The sequence below is a fragment of the Stegostoma tigrinum genome, chromosome 1 (assembly GCF_030684315.1).
Source record: "Stegostoma tigrinum isolate sSteTig4 chromosome 1, sSteTig4.hap1, whole genome shotgun sequence".
Classification (NCBI taxonomy): Eukaryota; Metazoa; Chordata; class Chondrichthyes; order Orectolobiformes; family Stegostomatidae; genus Stegostoma; species Stegostoma tigrinum.
This window is the reverse complement of record NC_081354.1, coordinates 164,076,071-164,093,545: the sequence shown is the minus strand read 5'-3', so window position 1 is coordinate 164,093,545 and position 17,475 is coordinate 164,076,071. Positions and strand designations below refer to the sequence as shown.

The 17,475-nt window shown below is 41.8% G+C and overlaps 1 protein-coding gene across 3 annotated transcripts in view; it reads left to right on the top strand.

Annotated features, from left to right (window-relative positions):
* Positions 1-17,103, top strand: part of LOC125454020 (transforming acidic coiled-coil-containing protein 3-like) — a 60,951-nt gene extending 43,848 nt beyond the window's left edge. For all 3 annotated transcript variants that reach the window (XM_059649979.1, XM_059649977.1, XM_059649978.1), the window contains 8 exons: positions 1,379-1,442; positions 1,633-1,782; positions 4,589-4,665; positions 4,780-4,823; positions 4,977-5,137; positions 12,123-12,229; positions 16,508-16,628; positions 16,909-17,103. In XM_059649979.1, coding sequence (XP_059505962.1) covers positions 1,379-1,442; positions 1,633-1,782; positions 4,589-4,665; positions 4,780-4,823; positions 4,977-5,137; positions 12,123-12,229; positions 16,508-16,628; positions 16,909-16,974 — 790 coding nt within the window. In that variant the 3' untranslated portion in view covers positions 16,975-17,103. The remainder of the gene's footprint in view (positions 1-1,378; positions 1,443-1,632; positions 1,783-4,588; positions 4,666-4,779; positions 4,824-4,976; positions 5,138-12,122; positions 12,230-16,507; positions 16,629-16,908) is intronic.
* The last annotated feature ends 372 nt before the right edge of the window (positions 17,104-17,475 follow it).

The window sequence follows — 17,475 nt, the reverse complement described above, 5'->3', positions numbered from 1 at the left end:
CCCAGTCTATCCAACCTTTCCTTGAGAGCTCAAAGTGCTCCAGTCCCAGCCATAATCTTTTCTGTGCTTTCTCCAATTTAATAATCTCTTCTCATAGCTGGACACCCATAAATGTACTCCAAAAATGCCCTCAGCAACATTGTGTACTACCTCCAATGCCATGTCCCAACTCCATACTCTGTGGTCTGAGCAATGAAGGAAAGTGTGCTAAATGTCGCCTTAATCATCCTTTCTACCATGATGTAAATTTCAAAGAACTATGTACTTGAGCCCCCAGGCCTCTGTTTGACCACACTACCCAGGGCCTGATCGTTAAGCATGTAAGTCGTCCTAGTTTGTTTTGCCAAAGTGCACTATCTTGTATACATTCAAATTAAACTCCATTGCCACTCCTCAGCTCTTTGGCCCAATTGATCAAGAACCCTTTGTAATCTTAGGTAACCTTCAATGTCAACTGTACCACCAGTTTTGGTGTCAGCACAAATTACTAACCATGCTTCCTAAATTCTCATCCACATAGTGTCGTATAAATGACAAATAGTAGACCTGGAATTGATTCCTGCTGAATACAGCTGGTCACAGGCCTCCAGTCTGGAAAAACAACCCTTCACCACCACCACTACTACCTCCACACTCTATCTCCTATTGTCAAGCTAATTTTGTATCCCTAAATCCCAGGTAACTTAACTAACTTTACTGATCAGTTTACTATGCACAACCTCATCAAAGGCTTTGCTAAAGTCCATGCAGACAACTTCTTCTGCTCTGCCCTTGTCAATTTTGTTTTTCTTACATCCTCAAATTCCAAGTTTGAGAGACACTATTTCCCAGACAAAGCCATGCTGACTATTCCTAATTTGTCCTTACCTCTCCAAATTCATGTTAATCCTATCTCTCCAAATCCCCCTGACAAGTTGCCCACCAATGATGTCAGACTCACTGGTCTATAGTTTCCAGACTTCTTGTTGCAGCCTTAAAGGGACAACATCAGTCACCTTGTAGTCCTCTGGCACCCCCTCAAGTAGCCCAACTGGAGGTTTCCATTTCTTAACTAATTTCATTTCCATAAGAGAGCAGTCTAAAAATAGAAAAATTACTTGCTCCTTGCTTTTGCATTTTTTGGACTTGGAGGATCAGAGGCAATCCTAAATGCTAAGGGAGCACTGTGTGCTAGTGAGTACTCTGATCTGTTTTTGAGTTTGTACGAGTGCCTGATCATCTGCTAATGTACGATGCCTAGACATTTGAAGTTGCTTGTTCTTCTGATGTACCTGGTTCTGAATGTAGGATTTAGTGTAGGAATGAGATCCTCGCAGAAATGGAGTCAAAGTAAATGTGTTTGGCCACTTATTTTAAATCACTTTCTTTTAATCTACAGTTCAAGCACTTCTAACCCTGAAACCAGACCTAGTCGTCATTCTGAAAATGCAGAAGAAATGGTTGTAAGTGGTTTTATTGTAAGAAATATTTGTTAGTGAGATGTAATTTCAATCTCGCAGTTCCTTTATTTCATAACTGCAGATTTTGTTTGACTAGGAATCTCTCTACATAATTTTGGTTTTCTTTTAACATTTTGATCTATTGTTGAAGATGGCACCTGAAAGTTGTAAATTTTGTTTTTAAAACACTTAGGATATTACTACCTTGATCCCTGTGCCATCCGTTATCAATCCAGCAGTTGATTTCACATCAGTTAATGTTGCTACTGAGGATGCCATTATTGAAGTACTAAAATACAGCCAAAAGGACATGGATGCTGCAATTCTGGCTGTAAAGGAAGAAGTAAGTGTGAAATTTCAGGGCTTTTTGTTGAAGTTTAAGGTTTCGTTTGTTTATTTTTTTGCTGACTTTCATCTTAAATACAATTCTCTCAGTTGCTCGACAGTATAAATTTTGGTGAAAAGCAGTGAATTGCATCATTAGGACACAGCTTCAATGTAACTGCATCAATGCATAATATTTAAGTTACATAAGGAAAACATGTTGATTAGGCAGTAAATTGACTCTGGATTAAACTTGTTCCATGACACAATTAACATCATATAAAGATCATACTCAAAATATAAACGTATATTTTTTGCCTGTGTAAAAAGCCACATTATTACCTTGACTGATCTCCAGTTGGTGGTTAGTGTAGCTGTTGGAGCAGTCAAGATTCTTTTGCAACAGCCTGCCAGTTAGAATCAATCAATTTTTTTTATTAAATTGGACATTTCTCCTGATTTTATTTTTAGTTTTAATGACAAAGCTTGAAGATTTGTCCTTTTCAAATCCTTAAGCTTTTCTATTTCAAAACAAGTTGTAGCTCAAGCAAAACATCAATTTGGTGACACATCCATTATTCTCCATGAGTGCATTTCAGATGAGGATTAAGTAGTTTTGTGCAGAGATGTTTTTATACACTGGCGTTCCCTAGCTTTGATTTTTATGTATTATTGTCATGTGTACCCAGCTGTAGTGAAAAGCTTTTGTTTTGTGTGCAGTACAGACAGATCATAGCACAGACTTGTGTAATAGAACAGAGCGAGGAATACAATGTTACCGCAGCAGAGATGATGAATTGAGACTTGAGAACATTGTAAGAACTTGAACTCGGTTGATATACATCGATGTCATCTTGCCTACGTACTGTCTGTATATTGTGGGTGTATTGCAGTGTAATGAATAACTCCAGTTAGGCACAATCCAGAGTGGAGTTCAGATTGCTTCGTAGCCATTGGGAAATTAAAATTCAATTTTATATATTTCTAGATTGAAATGTTAGTTTTGAATTGAAATCGCTGGATAGTTTTTTCTTTCCTCTGTGGAAGAACTCTACCTTCAGTAATCTTTCCTTTTGGTAAGAACATCCCATTGTTGCCTTGTACGGCCTATGTGACATCAAGCCCATGATGTAATTGTTGAACCAAATGGCTTAACAAGCCACTCAGTTGTATCTTAAAAAGTTGATTTTCGAGCACTGCTGGGGTTCAAGAAGGTGCCACTTGTGTGAAATTTGGAATCTGCAATAAATGCTGGTCTTGATGACACTGTTTATTTTAACTACCATCCTCCCCAAACTTCCACACAATCTGTTATTTTGCGCCCCCTTTAATATTTCCGAATTGCATCTTTTTAAACTTTAGTTCTTTGTCCCAGTCATTGAGATGACATTGAGGCCACTGTATGCGTGACTACCTTTTCATCCCTCAGGAATGTTTTTAAACCAGGTGGATATTTGCAGCAGTCATGTCAGAGTAACCATAACTGACATTTGCTTTCAGTTTTTACTAATTAATTGCATCAATGCCATCAGCTGCTATGTTGAGATTTGGGCCCAGGCCACAATATTAACCTGGACCTCTGGATTAATAATCCAAAACTTTTGGTATTACTATCATGCCAGTGTTGGACACTGGAAATTGAGTCAACTCTTAACAGCTAAGTTAATGCTATAGTTGAACACCTAATTTCCAAAGTATGGCAGCTGACCAAATAGCCCCAACTTGGACTAGATGACCGTCTGATCTAGGGATTAGGCCAACTGAGCCCTCTGTCTAATCTAATACCTTAAATTTTTCCTTGATCTGCCTGTACGAACAATGCAGATGGAAGCTTCCTGCCACTGTCCTGTATCTAGGCTTGGCTGCCCTGAAATTTAGAAGGTTGAGTGGTGACTTAATTGCAGTTAGATATTGTGGGTGATGTGATAGATGGAGGCGAAATTACCCTGTTTTTTGCTTGTTTGGAGTCCAGAACTCTGGAGTATAGTCTAAAAATTAGAGCCCAAAGTTGTTTGAGAGATTAGAAAGCACTACTGATAGCAATTTGAAACTTGTCTGTAAATAACTCTTGATAATTGTTTCAAACCTTCAAATTTTTTGGAAACAGTGTTAGAGATATTTAGTGGCTTTGGCAGTATCGTATATAATTGGATTTTTCAAAGCTCCGATGCTTTCAGGCCTTTGAATTTTTCCAGTATGTTGCATTTGAGTATTTTTGCCATTGTACTGAGACTTTTGATTAACTGAAGTCATGAGTGTGGAATAAAATACGTTGTGCTATAGATCGGCCATGATCTCAATGTTGGAGCCACCTGGGGATGAGATGGCCCCAAGTGTGTTCCTAAAAACACAGAACTGCAGATACTGTAAATCAGGAACAAAAACACAAGTTTCTGGAAAAGCCTAGCGTGTATGGCAGCATCTGTGAAGAAAACATGGTTAACATTTCTGGTCCAGTTCTGAGGAGGTGTCACCAGACCCGAAACACTCAAGTCTGAATTTTTTTCCCCTTCACGGATGCTTCCAGACCTGCTGAGCTTTTCCAGCAACTTATATTTTTGTTCCAACTGTGTTTTTGCCTTGTTAGTGTTCACTGTCTTAAACTGCATCCTCTCCAGCACTCCTTTTTTGTGAAAAATGTAACCCCTTTTCTCCCCCCATTTTGGCATTCCTTTTTTGACTACTTGATAGACAACCTGAATTTTTTTGATTCACATTCACGTTCACTTGCTATAGCAGTCAATTTCTTGTGTTCATGTCCTTCATAAACAAACTTTGGGAACTTGGATTCATTTCTTGAAAACAAATCTTTTTTTTTTCCACAGGTTAGTCGGCAGGAAGCCATGACTTTAGAATGGAAACAGAAAGCTGAGGAAAGCTCTACACAGTGCGCAGAAATGAAGTAAGAACCTTTTATTATTTGTAAGGTTTGCTTGTAACAATTGGATTTCATTGATGTTTTACCTTTTGTTTTCATCTTTTAGAGGCTAACAATATCTTGTATGTTATCTCCTAGAAAAATTGTAAATGAATATTCTGAGGTGACCTTTCAAATGATGGGTGAGTTTGATTATCTTGGTCACTTGTTCAGACTCATTTTGCAATAAAGTTTGACTGACTGATGTGGCGCTTGGGAAGGTTAGTATTTGATGTACAGAATGGAGTTTCTAAATTGTGTGGAAATAACATTTGGTTTTTTCTTTCTAATTTTAGAGGAATCTGGCAAGAAAAGTGAATTGGCCAAGGCAGAGATGGAAAAACTAACAGAAGAAAAGCTACAAGCTTTGAAAGAACTAAACTCGGTTGAAAACTCATTTTCTGAGTTGTTTAAGCGATTTGAAAAACAAAAGGAAGCAATTGAGGGTTACAAAAAAGTAAGTGTACCTAAAAGTAACTTAATACACTATGCTGAATTACAATACTGCAACCTTCTGAATTGTGATCTGGATTGAGTGGATATTTAAGCAACAGAAGGCTGGTTAGGAAGAAACATCATCCTAAAGTATAAATACTTTAAAATGGATTATTGGATCAAAATTGACAGGCAAGAGTTTCCGGGTTGTTCAGGAGAATTTTCCAATATTTAGGCAGCACAGTGACTCAGTGGTTAGCACTGCAGCCAGGGACCCGGGTTTGATTCCAGCCTCGGTAACTGTCTGTGGAGTTTGCACGTTTTCTCCCCGTGTCTGCGTGGGTTTCCTCCTGGTGCTCAGGTTTCCTCCCACAGTCCAAAGATGTGCGGGCCAGGTGAATTGGCTATGCTAAATTGCCTATAGTGTTCATGGGTGTGTGGGTTATAGGGGGATGGGTCTGGGTGGGATGCTCCGAAGGGCAGTGTGGACTTGTTGGGCCGAAGGGCCTGTTTCCACACTAGGAATCTAATCTAACTTAATTGAGAAGGTTTTGTTGGATCTCTATCTTGGGATAGAGGTGGATCAATGGTCAGGTAGAGGAACGTTGTTGGAGGCCAGTTATTGTGTCCCAGTGTCTAGTTTGGCAATGGATGAAGATCACCAAAGTAGTATTAACTGCCAGAAAGCCAAATTCAATGAGTAAGGATGGATCTGAATCAAATTGGAATTGAAATTTGGCAGACAAAACATCAAATGAACAATGGGCTTCATTTGAAGATTGCGAGCGCAGACCAGCTATTTCCTTTATGAAAAGGAAAAGTGGAGGTGAAAAATTGAGCCCCCTTTGATAAAAGATTTTGAAGTAGGGAAAGTAATTGTGTGGTGGGTTATAAAGGAACAGGCTGGATAAAGAAGGAACCACGAACCTGGCTATTCCTGCGTATCTACCCAACAGTATCCAAAACTGTACTGGTTTTCAAGGGGAATAGCCACATGGGATTCTTGTACTCTCTCTACCTACTCCCTTTTGCCTTTTCCTGGTGGTCACCCAGCTACTCCCAGCCTGCATCTTAGGTGTGACCACCTCAGTAAAATTCCTATCAATGATGCGCTCAGCATATTGAATGATCCTGAGTACATCCGGATCCAGCTCCCTATTTAGGTCTCCCAGGAGTTGTAGCTGGGTGCACTTCACAAATGTAGCCATCAGGGATGATGGCAGTCTCAGTGATCTCTCATGTCCTGCAGGAGGAGCATACCACTGCCCTAACTACTATCTCAAGGCTCAAACTAAAGTGGAAGGCTAAAAGGACTTTAGTCTGAGCTTACCTGGACTTTTTGCAGAGCCGCTGCTCATCGAAGTGCCTCGAGCAAATACCTCCTCATTCTGCAACCAAAAATTTTCCAATAGCACATCTCTCTCCTTTTTTGGTTAGAACATGAGGGAGGGAAACACAGACAGTGATGTAATATTTGGGGCTAAAGCACTCCTTGATACCAGGCCCACCACAATCTGCTGTTTAGTGCGGTGACTGCTTCCAGGGTCACATGTATGTGTTGGTGATGCCTGCCTTCCTTTGCCCTCTGAATCAGTATCCTGGAAGTGTTGCTATAATGTTTTCACCTAAATTTTTAATGTTGGTGTTATTGTAACGCAGAAGATACCATTTTGATTCATGTTTGCTGTCTGCAGAGCAATCCTGTTAGCACCCACTCCCTTGTCTGCACCCTCAAAGCCCTGCAAGCTTGTCTCAAGTGCTCGTTCAGTTTTTAAGAAATATTGATCATCTGCATTTCTACTTGCACTAGATAAACAGCAGGTTCCAATTCATCACCATTTTGTTGCTTTTAAGTGTTGACAATCCCCAGTCCCACGTGTTGCCCAGCATTTAAATCTCTTTTCTACTGTTAAGTTGGTTGTCAAGTTGTGCACTGTATAACAGTGAACTACTCTACCTCTGGCCTAAAAGGCCTGGGATCCAAGTCTTACGGGCTCCTGAGGTGTTAATTAACATGCCCGACCAAGCTGATTTTAAATAAAAAGCCTACTTGTTTACTTTTCACCCAGTTAAAAATATTAGTAAGCAAACCTTATTCTGCAGAATGAAAAATCACCGACTAACTCAAGTGTGTGAACATGAAGGGGATTAAGTTCATTTCCATTCACCGAATGTGAATGTCACTGACAAGGCTCATATTCCAGTGGCTTGCTAGGCCATTTCTAAGAACAAGAGAGTCACTGTTGCTGTGGGTCTCATTTCACATATAAACTTCAGGTAAGGAGGGCAGGTTTCCTTCATTCCTGTTCATTAGTGAACGAAGTGGATATTTGCAACAATGCCAATAGTCGAATGACAATTAGTTACTAGCCCAGTGATATTACCGCTGTGTTCTGCTAAAGTTGCTTTGTTCTTTAAAAGTGCTTCATTGTGAATATCATATGAGGTCAACGTTCATTGTCTATCCTCAAGTACCGTTATGAATGACTGACTGCAGTTCATCTTCTGTAGGTAAACTACAGCTATTGGGGCAGGAGTTGCCCCTATTTTAAAACTTAAAAAGCCTGTTGTCATTGAAGTGATATCTATATAATTCCAAATCAGAATAGTGTGGGGTCTGAAGGTGAATGTGGTGACGATTCCATGTTAAATTTTCTTCTATTTCTGGTGGTGTTTGGAAGGTGCTATTAAAGGAGGCTTGGAGAGTTGCTACAGTACATCTTGTGTAGATGTACTACTGATGGTACTTGTGTGACTGTTAGTTTAAGGAGTGTATATTTAAGGTAAAAGGTATGGTATAAATTATGTGGGCGACTTGTTTGTCCAGGATAGTTTTCAGATTTTGCAGGAGCTGCAATGATCTAACCAAAGTGGTTGATTTTAACTTTCAGCATTGTAGTTAGAGGACAGATGCTATGATATTAGTTGCTACAGAATTCCTTTCTCTGACCTGATCTTTAGAACATAGAACATAAAACAGTACAGCACAGAACAGGCCCTTCAGCCCACAATGTTGTGCCGACCACTGATCCTCATGTATGCATCCTCAAATTTCTGTGACCATATGCATGTCCGGCAGTCTCTTAAATGACCCCAACGACCTTGCTTCCACAACTGCTGCTGGCAACGCATTCCATGCTCTCTCAACTCTGTAAAGAACCCGCCTCTGACATCCCCTCTATACTTTCCTCCAACCAGCTTAAAACTATGACCTCTCGTGCTAGCCATTTCTGCCCTGGGAAATAGTCTCTGGTTATCGACTCTATCTATGCCTCCCATTATCTTGTACACCTCAATTAGGTCCCCTCTCCTCTTCCTTTTCTCCAATGAAAAGAGACCAAGCTCAGTCAACCTCTCTTCATAAGATAAGTCCTCCAGTCCAGGCAGCATCCTGGTAAACCTCCTCTGAACCCTCTCCAAAGCATCCACATCTTTCCTATAATAGGGCGCCCAGAACTGGACGCAGTATTCCAAGTGCGGTCTAACCAAAGTTTTATAGAGCTGCAACAAGATCTCACAATTCTTAAACTCAATCCCCCTGTTAATGAAAGCCAAAACTCCATATGCTTTCTTAACAACCCTGTCCACTTGGGTGGCCATTTTCAGGGATCTATGTATCTGCACACCAAGATCCCTCTGTTCCTCCACACTGCCAAGAATCCTATCCTTAATCCTGTACTCGGCTTTCAAATTCGACCTTCCAAAATGCATCACTCACATTTATCCAGGTTGAACTCCATCTACCACCTCTCAGCCCATCTCTGCATCGTGTCAATGTCCCGCAGCAGCCCACAACAGCCCTCTATACTGTCAACGACACCTCCGACCTTTGTGTCGTCTGCAAACTTGCTGACCCATCCTTCAATTCCCTCGTCCAAGTCATTAATAAAAATTACAAACAGTAGAGGCCCAAGGACAGAGCCCTGTGGAACCCCACTCACCACTGACTTCCAGGCAGAATATTTTCCTTCTACTACCACTCGCTGTCTTCTGTTGGCCAGCCAATTCTGTATCCAAGCAGCTAAGTTCCCTTCTATCCCATTCCTCCTGACCTTCTGACTGAGCCTACCATGGGGAATCTTATCAAATGCTTTACTGAAGTCCATATACACCACATCCACAGCTCGACCCTCATCAACTTTTCTAGTCACATCCTCAAAGAACTCGATATGGTTTGTGAGGCATGACTTACCCCCCTCAAAGCCGTGTTGACTGTATTTGATCAAGCCATGCTCTTCCAGATGGTCATAAATCCTATCCCTCAGAATCCTTTCTAACACCTTGCAGACGACAGACGTGAGACTTACTGGTCTATAATTGCCGGGGATTTCCCTATTTCCTTTCTTGAGAGGAATTACATTTGCCTCTCTCCATTCCTCAGGTACGACTCCAGTGGAGAGCGAGGATGCAAAGATCTTCAAGTGGCGAAGCAATTGCATTTCTCGCTTCCCAAAGCAGCCGAGGACAAATCTGGTCCGGGCCTGGCGACTTGTCAATCTTAATGTTTGACAAAATTTTCAGCACATCAGCTTCCTCTATCTCTATCCATTCCAGCATGCACACCTGCTCTTCAAAGGTTTCATTCACTACAAAGTTCGTTTCTTTCGTAAAGACAGAAGCAAAAAACTCATTTAGGGCTTCCCCTACCACCTCAGACTCCACACACAAGTTCCCTATGCTATCCCTGATCGGCCCTACTCTTTGACCATTCTCTTATTCCTCACAAGTGTAAAATGCCTTTGTGTTTTCCCTGATTCCTTCTGCCAAGCCTTACTCGTGCCCCTTCCTGGCTCTCCTCAGACCATTTTTGAGCTCCTTCCTTGCCTGCGTGTAATCCTCTCTAGCTGAACTTGACCCTAGCTTCCTCCACCTTATGTAACTACCTTCTTCCTTTTCACAAGAAGCTCCACTGCTCTCGTCATCCAAGGTTCTTTTATCTTACCCCTTGCCTGTCTCAGAGGGACATATTTACTCATCACTCGCAACAACTGTTCCTTAAACAGTCTCCGCATGTCTATAGTTCCCTTACCATGGAACAATTGCTCCCAGTCCGTGCTTCCTAACTCATGTCTAATCGTCTTCCCCCAATTAAATATCCTCCCATTTTGCCTAATCCTCTCCTTCTCCATAGCTATGTAGACTGTGAGGCAGTTATGGTCACTATCACCAAAATGTTCTCCCACCACAAGATCTGATACCTGCCCCGGCTCGTTTCCGAGCACCAAGTCTAGAATGGCCTCTCCCCTCGTCGGCCTGTCAACGTACTGTGTTAGGAAACCCTCCTGAACACACCTTACAAAAACAGCTCCATTCAAATCTTCTGCTCGAAGGAGGTTCCAATCAATATTAGGAAAGTTAAAGTCGCCCATTACAACAACCCTACTGCGTCCACACTTTTCCAAAATCTGTCGACCTATGCTTTCTTCAATCTCCCTGCTGCTATTGGGGGGCCTATAGTAAACCCCTAACGACGTGACTGCTCCCTTGCTGTTCCTAATTTCCACCCATACTGACTCGGTAGGCAGATCTTCCTCGACAATGGAAGCTTCTGTAGCTGTGATACCCTCTGATTAGTAGTGCTACACCCCCTCCTCTTTTTCCCCCCTCCCTATTCTTTTTAAATGTTCTAAACCCTGGAACATCCAGCAACCATTCCTGCCCCTGAGAAACCCATGTCTCTGTTATGGCCACAACATCATAGCACCAGGTACTGATCCATGCTCTAAGTTCATCACTTTTATTCCTGATACTCCTTGCATTAAAGCAAACACACTTTAACCGATCCCTTGGTTCCTTCCCACTAGCTGGTCTACCTCTTGCTACTGCCTCACCTGCATCAACTCTCTCCTCTGGTATACAGCTCAGGTTCCCACCCCCCTGCCATACTAGTTTAAACCCTCTCGAACTACTCGAGCAAACCGTCCACCCAGGACATTGGTCCCCTTCCAGTTCAGATGCAACCCGTCCTTCTTGTACAGGTCCCACCTTCCCCAGAAGGCATCCCAATTATCTACATATCTGAAGCCCTCCCTCCTACACCATCTGCGTAGCCACGTGTTCAGCTGTGCCCGCTCCCTGTTCCTCGCCTCGCTATCTCGTGGCACTGGTAGTAAACCAGAGAACACTACTCTGTTCGTTCTGCTCTGCAGCTTCCATCCTAACTCCCTGAAATCACTTTTTATATCCTCAATCCTATTTCTGGCTATATCATTTGTGCCAATATGTAACACGATTTCTGGCTGTTCACCCTCCCCTTTTAGAACCTTATACACCTGATCGGAGACGTCCCGGACCCTGACACCAGGGAGGCAACATACCTTCCGGGAATCCCAATCCTGACCACAAAATCTCCATTCACAAAATCCCCAAAGTCTCTGTAGGTGCAGTCATAATGGCTAGTCTAGTTTCTGGTTAGTTGTAACATTTTTGGCATAGTTTGGAAATTCAGTGGCTGTGTGGGTTGGCAGCAAGAACCATTGCCAGGTACTTGTTGCTCAAAATGTTACATGCCTACCAATCAGCTCAATCCTTCATGTTGTCCAAATCTTGCTAATGTAAACATCTGATTTCAATAACAAATAATAAATGATAACTCTTCCCTCAACACGAGTGAACATGTTGCCTTCTGACCTCAACAGAAATTTTATGTATCAGGTCAGTACACTATCCTGAATTCTGCAAGAGGCCCTCGGACCCTTAACAAATGCCCTTCCACAATACTGAAACTGTTTTAACTGATCTCAATCAAAGGGAACTTTACAGTGCCTCATAAACCCAGAATTCCACTTGATGTCTTTTTATCATCCATAATCTCTATTTTGACCTAAAGATTTGGACCTAGTCACTTTCTAATCTGTTTCTCAAAATACGCTTTCTTTTTCTCTTCAGTAGCTCATTTGCCATATAATGCCTATCAGTCCCTTTTAAAAGTAGCTGTGCCCAAGTGTGAAGAAAAGTAACAAAAGTCAGATGTTGATGCATAATTTGGATTTTGCTGAAATTTTTAGAATGAAGAATCCTTAAAGAAATGTGCCCAGGATTATCTTGCAAGGATTAAGAAAGAAGAGCAAAGATACCAAGCTCTGAAAGTTCATGCTGAAGAAAAACTGAACCAGTGAGTATATCCATGGTTTCATTGTTTTAGTATTGAAATTTCACTGGACTGGAATTAGCAATTGGAATCACTTGTTATTGAGAATGACTGTCCACCTAGGAAATTCTGATACTGGCTGTGGGTTCTGTGGGGTTTTTAGTGGCTGCTGAGCCCAATCTTGGAGCTGCACCTCCAAACACATTTGGCAGGTGCTTCAGAGGTGGAATTTGTCCTTGGCCTTAAACATTGGCATTCCTTTCCTTTTCTCTGGGTTCCTTTCTGTGCTTCCTCTTGCCAGCAGGTCTTAAAATTGTGCCTGTTTGTACAAGAAATTCCACCAAGTTGCCACTTTGTTGTGGAAAGCCTTCAGGAAACCTTGAAACATTTCCTTTTTATTGATGTCCTGTTAGTGTCTTCCTTGAGCTGGGCAGAGATAGCTTTGGGAATTGGGTACTTGGCCACCCCAGTAATGGCTTCAGCTTATCATTGCTTTAATGCTGGTGCTATTATTGGCTTATTCAAGGACACTGTCTTCAGCCATTGTGGAGAATCGTGCTTCTCCAGGGCTTTCAGGTGGCATCCATACATCCTCCCAAGTTTTGGACCCATATAAAAGAATTGGAAGGACAAATATCTTGTACATGCTGATGTTGGTATCAGCACAAATGTCACTGTCCTTTTTGTCCTTGGGTGTTCAAATGTGGATGCAGTGTTGGATATATGTATTGATGTGAACCTTAAATGAGAAGTGCTTCCCAGGTAGGGTGCCATCTTCTGCTATTGATCTCCGCCAAAGAACACAATTTAAGGGAAACTGAGTCCACTACACTAAACAGGAGAGAGGCAGGACTGCAGATGCTGGAAGATAGTTAATAAAATGTGGAGCTGGAGGAGCACAGCAGGTCAGACAGCCTCCGAGGAGCAAGAAAGTTGCATTTCAGGCCTGGTCCCTGCGTCAGGACTGGGGAGGGGGTTGAAAGCTCAGATAAATAGATTCAAGAATGTAATCCCATACTCGCAATTCCTCTGCCTCTGTCACATCTGCTCCCAGGATGAAGCGTTCTACTCCTGGATATCTGATGTCGTCGTCCTGCTTCAAGGACCATAATTCTTCCCCCTTCTGTGATTCATAATGTCCTCAACCAGATCTCCTGCATTTCCTACACTTCTGTGCTCAAACCCCCCTAGCAACAAACAATAAGGTTAGAGTCCCCCAGTCCTCAGTACCACCCACTAACCTCCAAATCCAATGCATCATCCACCATTTTTGCCATCTGCAGTTAGGCCCCACCACCAAAATCTTATTTCCTTCTCCACCCTTCTGTGATTTCCATAGGGACCACTCAGTCTGTGACTCCATCAGCTCCACACAACCCACCACATCTGGCCTGTTTCCCTCCAACTGCAGGAATTGCCACACCTGTCCTTATACCTCCCCTCTCTCCTCTATCCAATGCCACAATCATTCCAAATCCAGCAGGGAATCACCTGTATGTCTTCTAACGTGGTCTATTCATCTATTGCTGCAGATTTGGTCTCCGTTAATATCAGAGACCAAGCTTAGGACAATTCGCAGAGCACCTATGCTCTGTATGCATCAATCAACACCTTTCGTGGCCAGCCAGTTCAAAAACCCCCAACTCCCAACTCCCTTGGTGACATGTCCATCCTGGGCTGCCTCCACTATCAAAAAGAGGTTGCACATAAACTGGAGGAACAACATCTTATACTGTGCCTCAGGAACTTGCAGCCCTATGGCCTCAATGTAGAATACATCACCTTCAAAATCTTCTCCATCTCCAGCCTTATCCCATGTCTATCCCTGCCTCCTCGACCTGACACAACCTATCCATCTTCACCTATCTTCCACCATTTCTACTGACTAATCTCTGCAAACCCTAACCTGTGTCCACCTATCAACATTCTACCTACCAGCCCCATCCCCACCCCACTACCTGTTTATTTGAGCTCCCATTTCCTTCCTCAGCCCTGAAGGGTCCAGACCCTTTCGTGTTCCTCAGATGCTGTCTGACCTGTGCTCCTGCAGCTCCACATTTTATCGACACTAAACACATCTTTATAATAAGGTTTGCTCCATTAAAACAAAACATTCATGTCACTAAAGAACAGAAATGGGGGTGGGGAGGGGGCTGGGAAATTAAGGAGGGATGGGGCTGGGGAAGGTGAGTGGGTTGGTGATAGGTGAGTGCAATAGGAGTAGTGGGGATTGGACTGTGGGAGGGAAGGTTCTGTCAGGTGAAGGAGATGAGGATGAGGGGGATGAGGCTGGGGTGGGGAGGGGATTCCTCTTTTGCCTTTTAAACACTCATTCAGTGCTCTTTTTTGATTTGGCTCCTGTTCTTGGCTTGAAGTGCTAAGCTTCACCATGTGGTAGAACACGGTGTAGGTTACGTCTGCATCAACCAGTTTCTGTTACTAGATTGAGTTGTCAAATGAATCATTTTATCCAGTACTGCACTACTGGTTTTATTATTGCTTTAAATTGTTAAATGTTATTTATAGGCTGTTGATAATTCCTCTAAATCAGTAGTAATCTAAATGAATGCACTGTAGCCAAGTTTGCAGACCCCACAATTAGTTGAAAGGCAGGTTGTGAGAGGGATATAAGCAGTTTAGAGATATTGATAGACTGAAAAAATGGTGCAGAAGTTGGAAAATGGGGTACAATGAGGGGAAAATGAGATCTTTTAGAAGCAAACAGTAGAAAGAACTGTATTTAAATGGATGGAAACTTGATGCTGGTGAGACCATCTGAAGTACTGAGCAATTTTTAATCTACTTATTTCAGGAATGATATCACTTTCATTTAGAGGTAATTCAGATCCGGCTTGCTACAATGAGGTCTGATGTTGAGGGATTGTCTTCGAAGCAAACATTAAACAAGTTGAGATTCTGTTCCTTTTTGAATTTAGAAGAATGTGGTGATTGATAGGCTATATATTGAGAGGGTGTGTTCCTACCCCCCCCCCCCCCCCCCCCCCCACGCCTCATGGCACAGCCTAAGATCAGAGGGCATACCCTCAGAATAAAGTAGCCCTATTTTAAGATGCAATTCCATCTGAGGTTTGAGAGTCTTTGGAAACACCAGACATTACTGAAACTTGGGTCTGGCAGCGTCTGTGGAGAGAAAGCAGTTAACATCTTGGGTCCGATGGCCTTTCTAAAGAACAGATAGGAGTAATATTCTCAAGTTGTGACGTTAAGTGAGGACTTGCACTACCACAACTGCACATTTCTCCTCCTACACGCCACCACCACGCCTACGAAAGCTGTCAATCAACATTTTGAATCCAATGGATCTGTCGTGGCTTTTACCCAAGCTTTATTACTCGCTCCAGTAGGCTGGCTGCTTTTAAAATGTATTCTTGGCAGACCTTCCAGAAAAATTACTCTTGCTTGATGGCAAGTCTTGTTTTCAATTTCAAAACAATACACACAATCTGATCAAGTTTTACCTATACTTATTTGTTGTTCTGAAACTCGTAACTGATGCTGTGTGAAATCGCATCAATAGAACTGCACTGTAGTTGATCAAGTAGCTGACTCATTGCCCACTGAAATGTCCTAGCAAGCCACCCAGTTGTATCAACTGCTGTTGAAACTAAGAAGAAAATGGATTGGAATTCTTTCAACAAACAGTATTGTGTGCCTATGAACTGCAGGTGTTCGGGCAGGCCATTTTGAGATCAATTCAGCGATACCAAACCCGTGAATGAATGCTCAAATTTCGATTTGGGCTGATGCTATCTAGTTCTCTGAATTATACAAAATATTGAAGGCACTGTTTAACAGTCTGCCATTTTGTGTATAATTATCCCATGGTAATATTGGTAAGTGTGCACTTGTTCTTTAGAAATATCACTGGGTTTTCATGTCACATTTTGTTTAGCAATCAGTAGGGTGGTACAGTGGTTAGCACTGCTACCTGAGAGTGCAAGGGATCTGGGTTCGATTCAACCCTCAGGCAACTGCCTGTGTGGAGTTGTGCATTCTCACCACTGTCTAGGTTTCCTCCCACAGTCTAAACATGTGCAAGCTAGGTAGATTAGCCATTGGAAATGTAGGGTCACAGAGATGGGGTGAGAGGTTGGTCAGTCTGGATGGTATGCTCTTCAGAGGGTCAGCATGGATTTTGTTGGGCCAAATGGCATGCTTTCATGCTGTAGAAATTCTATGATCAGCTTATCAATTTGGTCATAAGAAATTTCATAAATTCTCTAATTTCTCTTTCCCTCATCATTAATATCTAATTACAACTTTTGTTGCCTTTCTGAAAAGAGCAAATGAAGAGATAGCACAAGTGCGCAACAAGTCCAAGGCAGAGATTGCTGCTCTCCAGGCCCAATTGCGTAAAGAGCAAATGAAAACCAATTCTTTGGAGAGGAGCCTAGAAGAAAAGGCAAGTGGATTACAAACTTTAATGTAGATCATTTCACAGTAGATGTCTCTTCAGATACTCAGTTTTTCTGTGCAAGTTAAATATTTGAACTTTCCAAATGAAGACAGCAATATTGGCAAAAGCATTCTGTAATAAGTTAAAACTTGTACACCACCTGCATCTATGGGCTGATGGCCACTAAGGCTCCACATCACACTACAGAAATGAGCATTTCTGGGAGTCTAGTCAGTGGGTCTGGATTTTGCAATACACTAAATATGATAATTTTCTATATCTACAGACTAAAGAAAATGTGGAACTATCTAAAATTTGTGATGAACTTATTTCCAAGATGGAGAAGATCTGACTTTTTTCCTCATCTGACTTGTGAAATCTAACCTATTTTGTCCTGCTCCATTTTTGAACTAAACTATTTTTTGTATAACTGCATATATTGTATTTCTAGAAGCTAATAAAGTTTAAAATTAGAAATCTGTCACAAGTGTATGATTTCATGTCCTTTCTTTTAAATGTTAGCAATTAAGTAGCTTTTAAATGTTTTGCTCAGTGGAGGATACCTGGACTGTCTGTGATCAGCATTTTCAATAGTTGAAAACTTCCAGTATTTATGATAGTTTAACAATGAAATATTCATCTGAACTCCACTTGCAATAAAGTTATTAATAGGAATGTATTACTTGTCCCTTTTTTGTTTTGTTTTCTATTGCTTGGCAGTGTAGAACTTGAATATTAGTGGATATATTGCCAAAGCTTTAGTCTTGGACTTTGGACACATGAGTGCCAAGTATCAAGCTATTAAACAATTTTATACTATAGGAGAAAAGAGTATTGATAAGTTGGCAAGTCA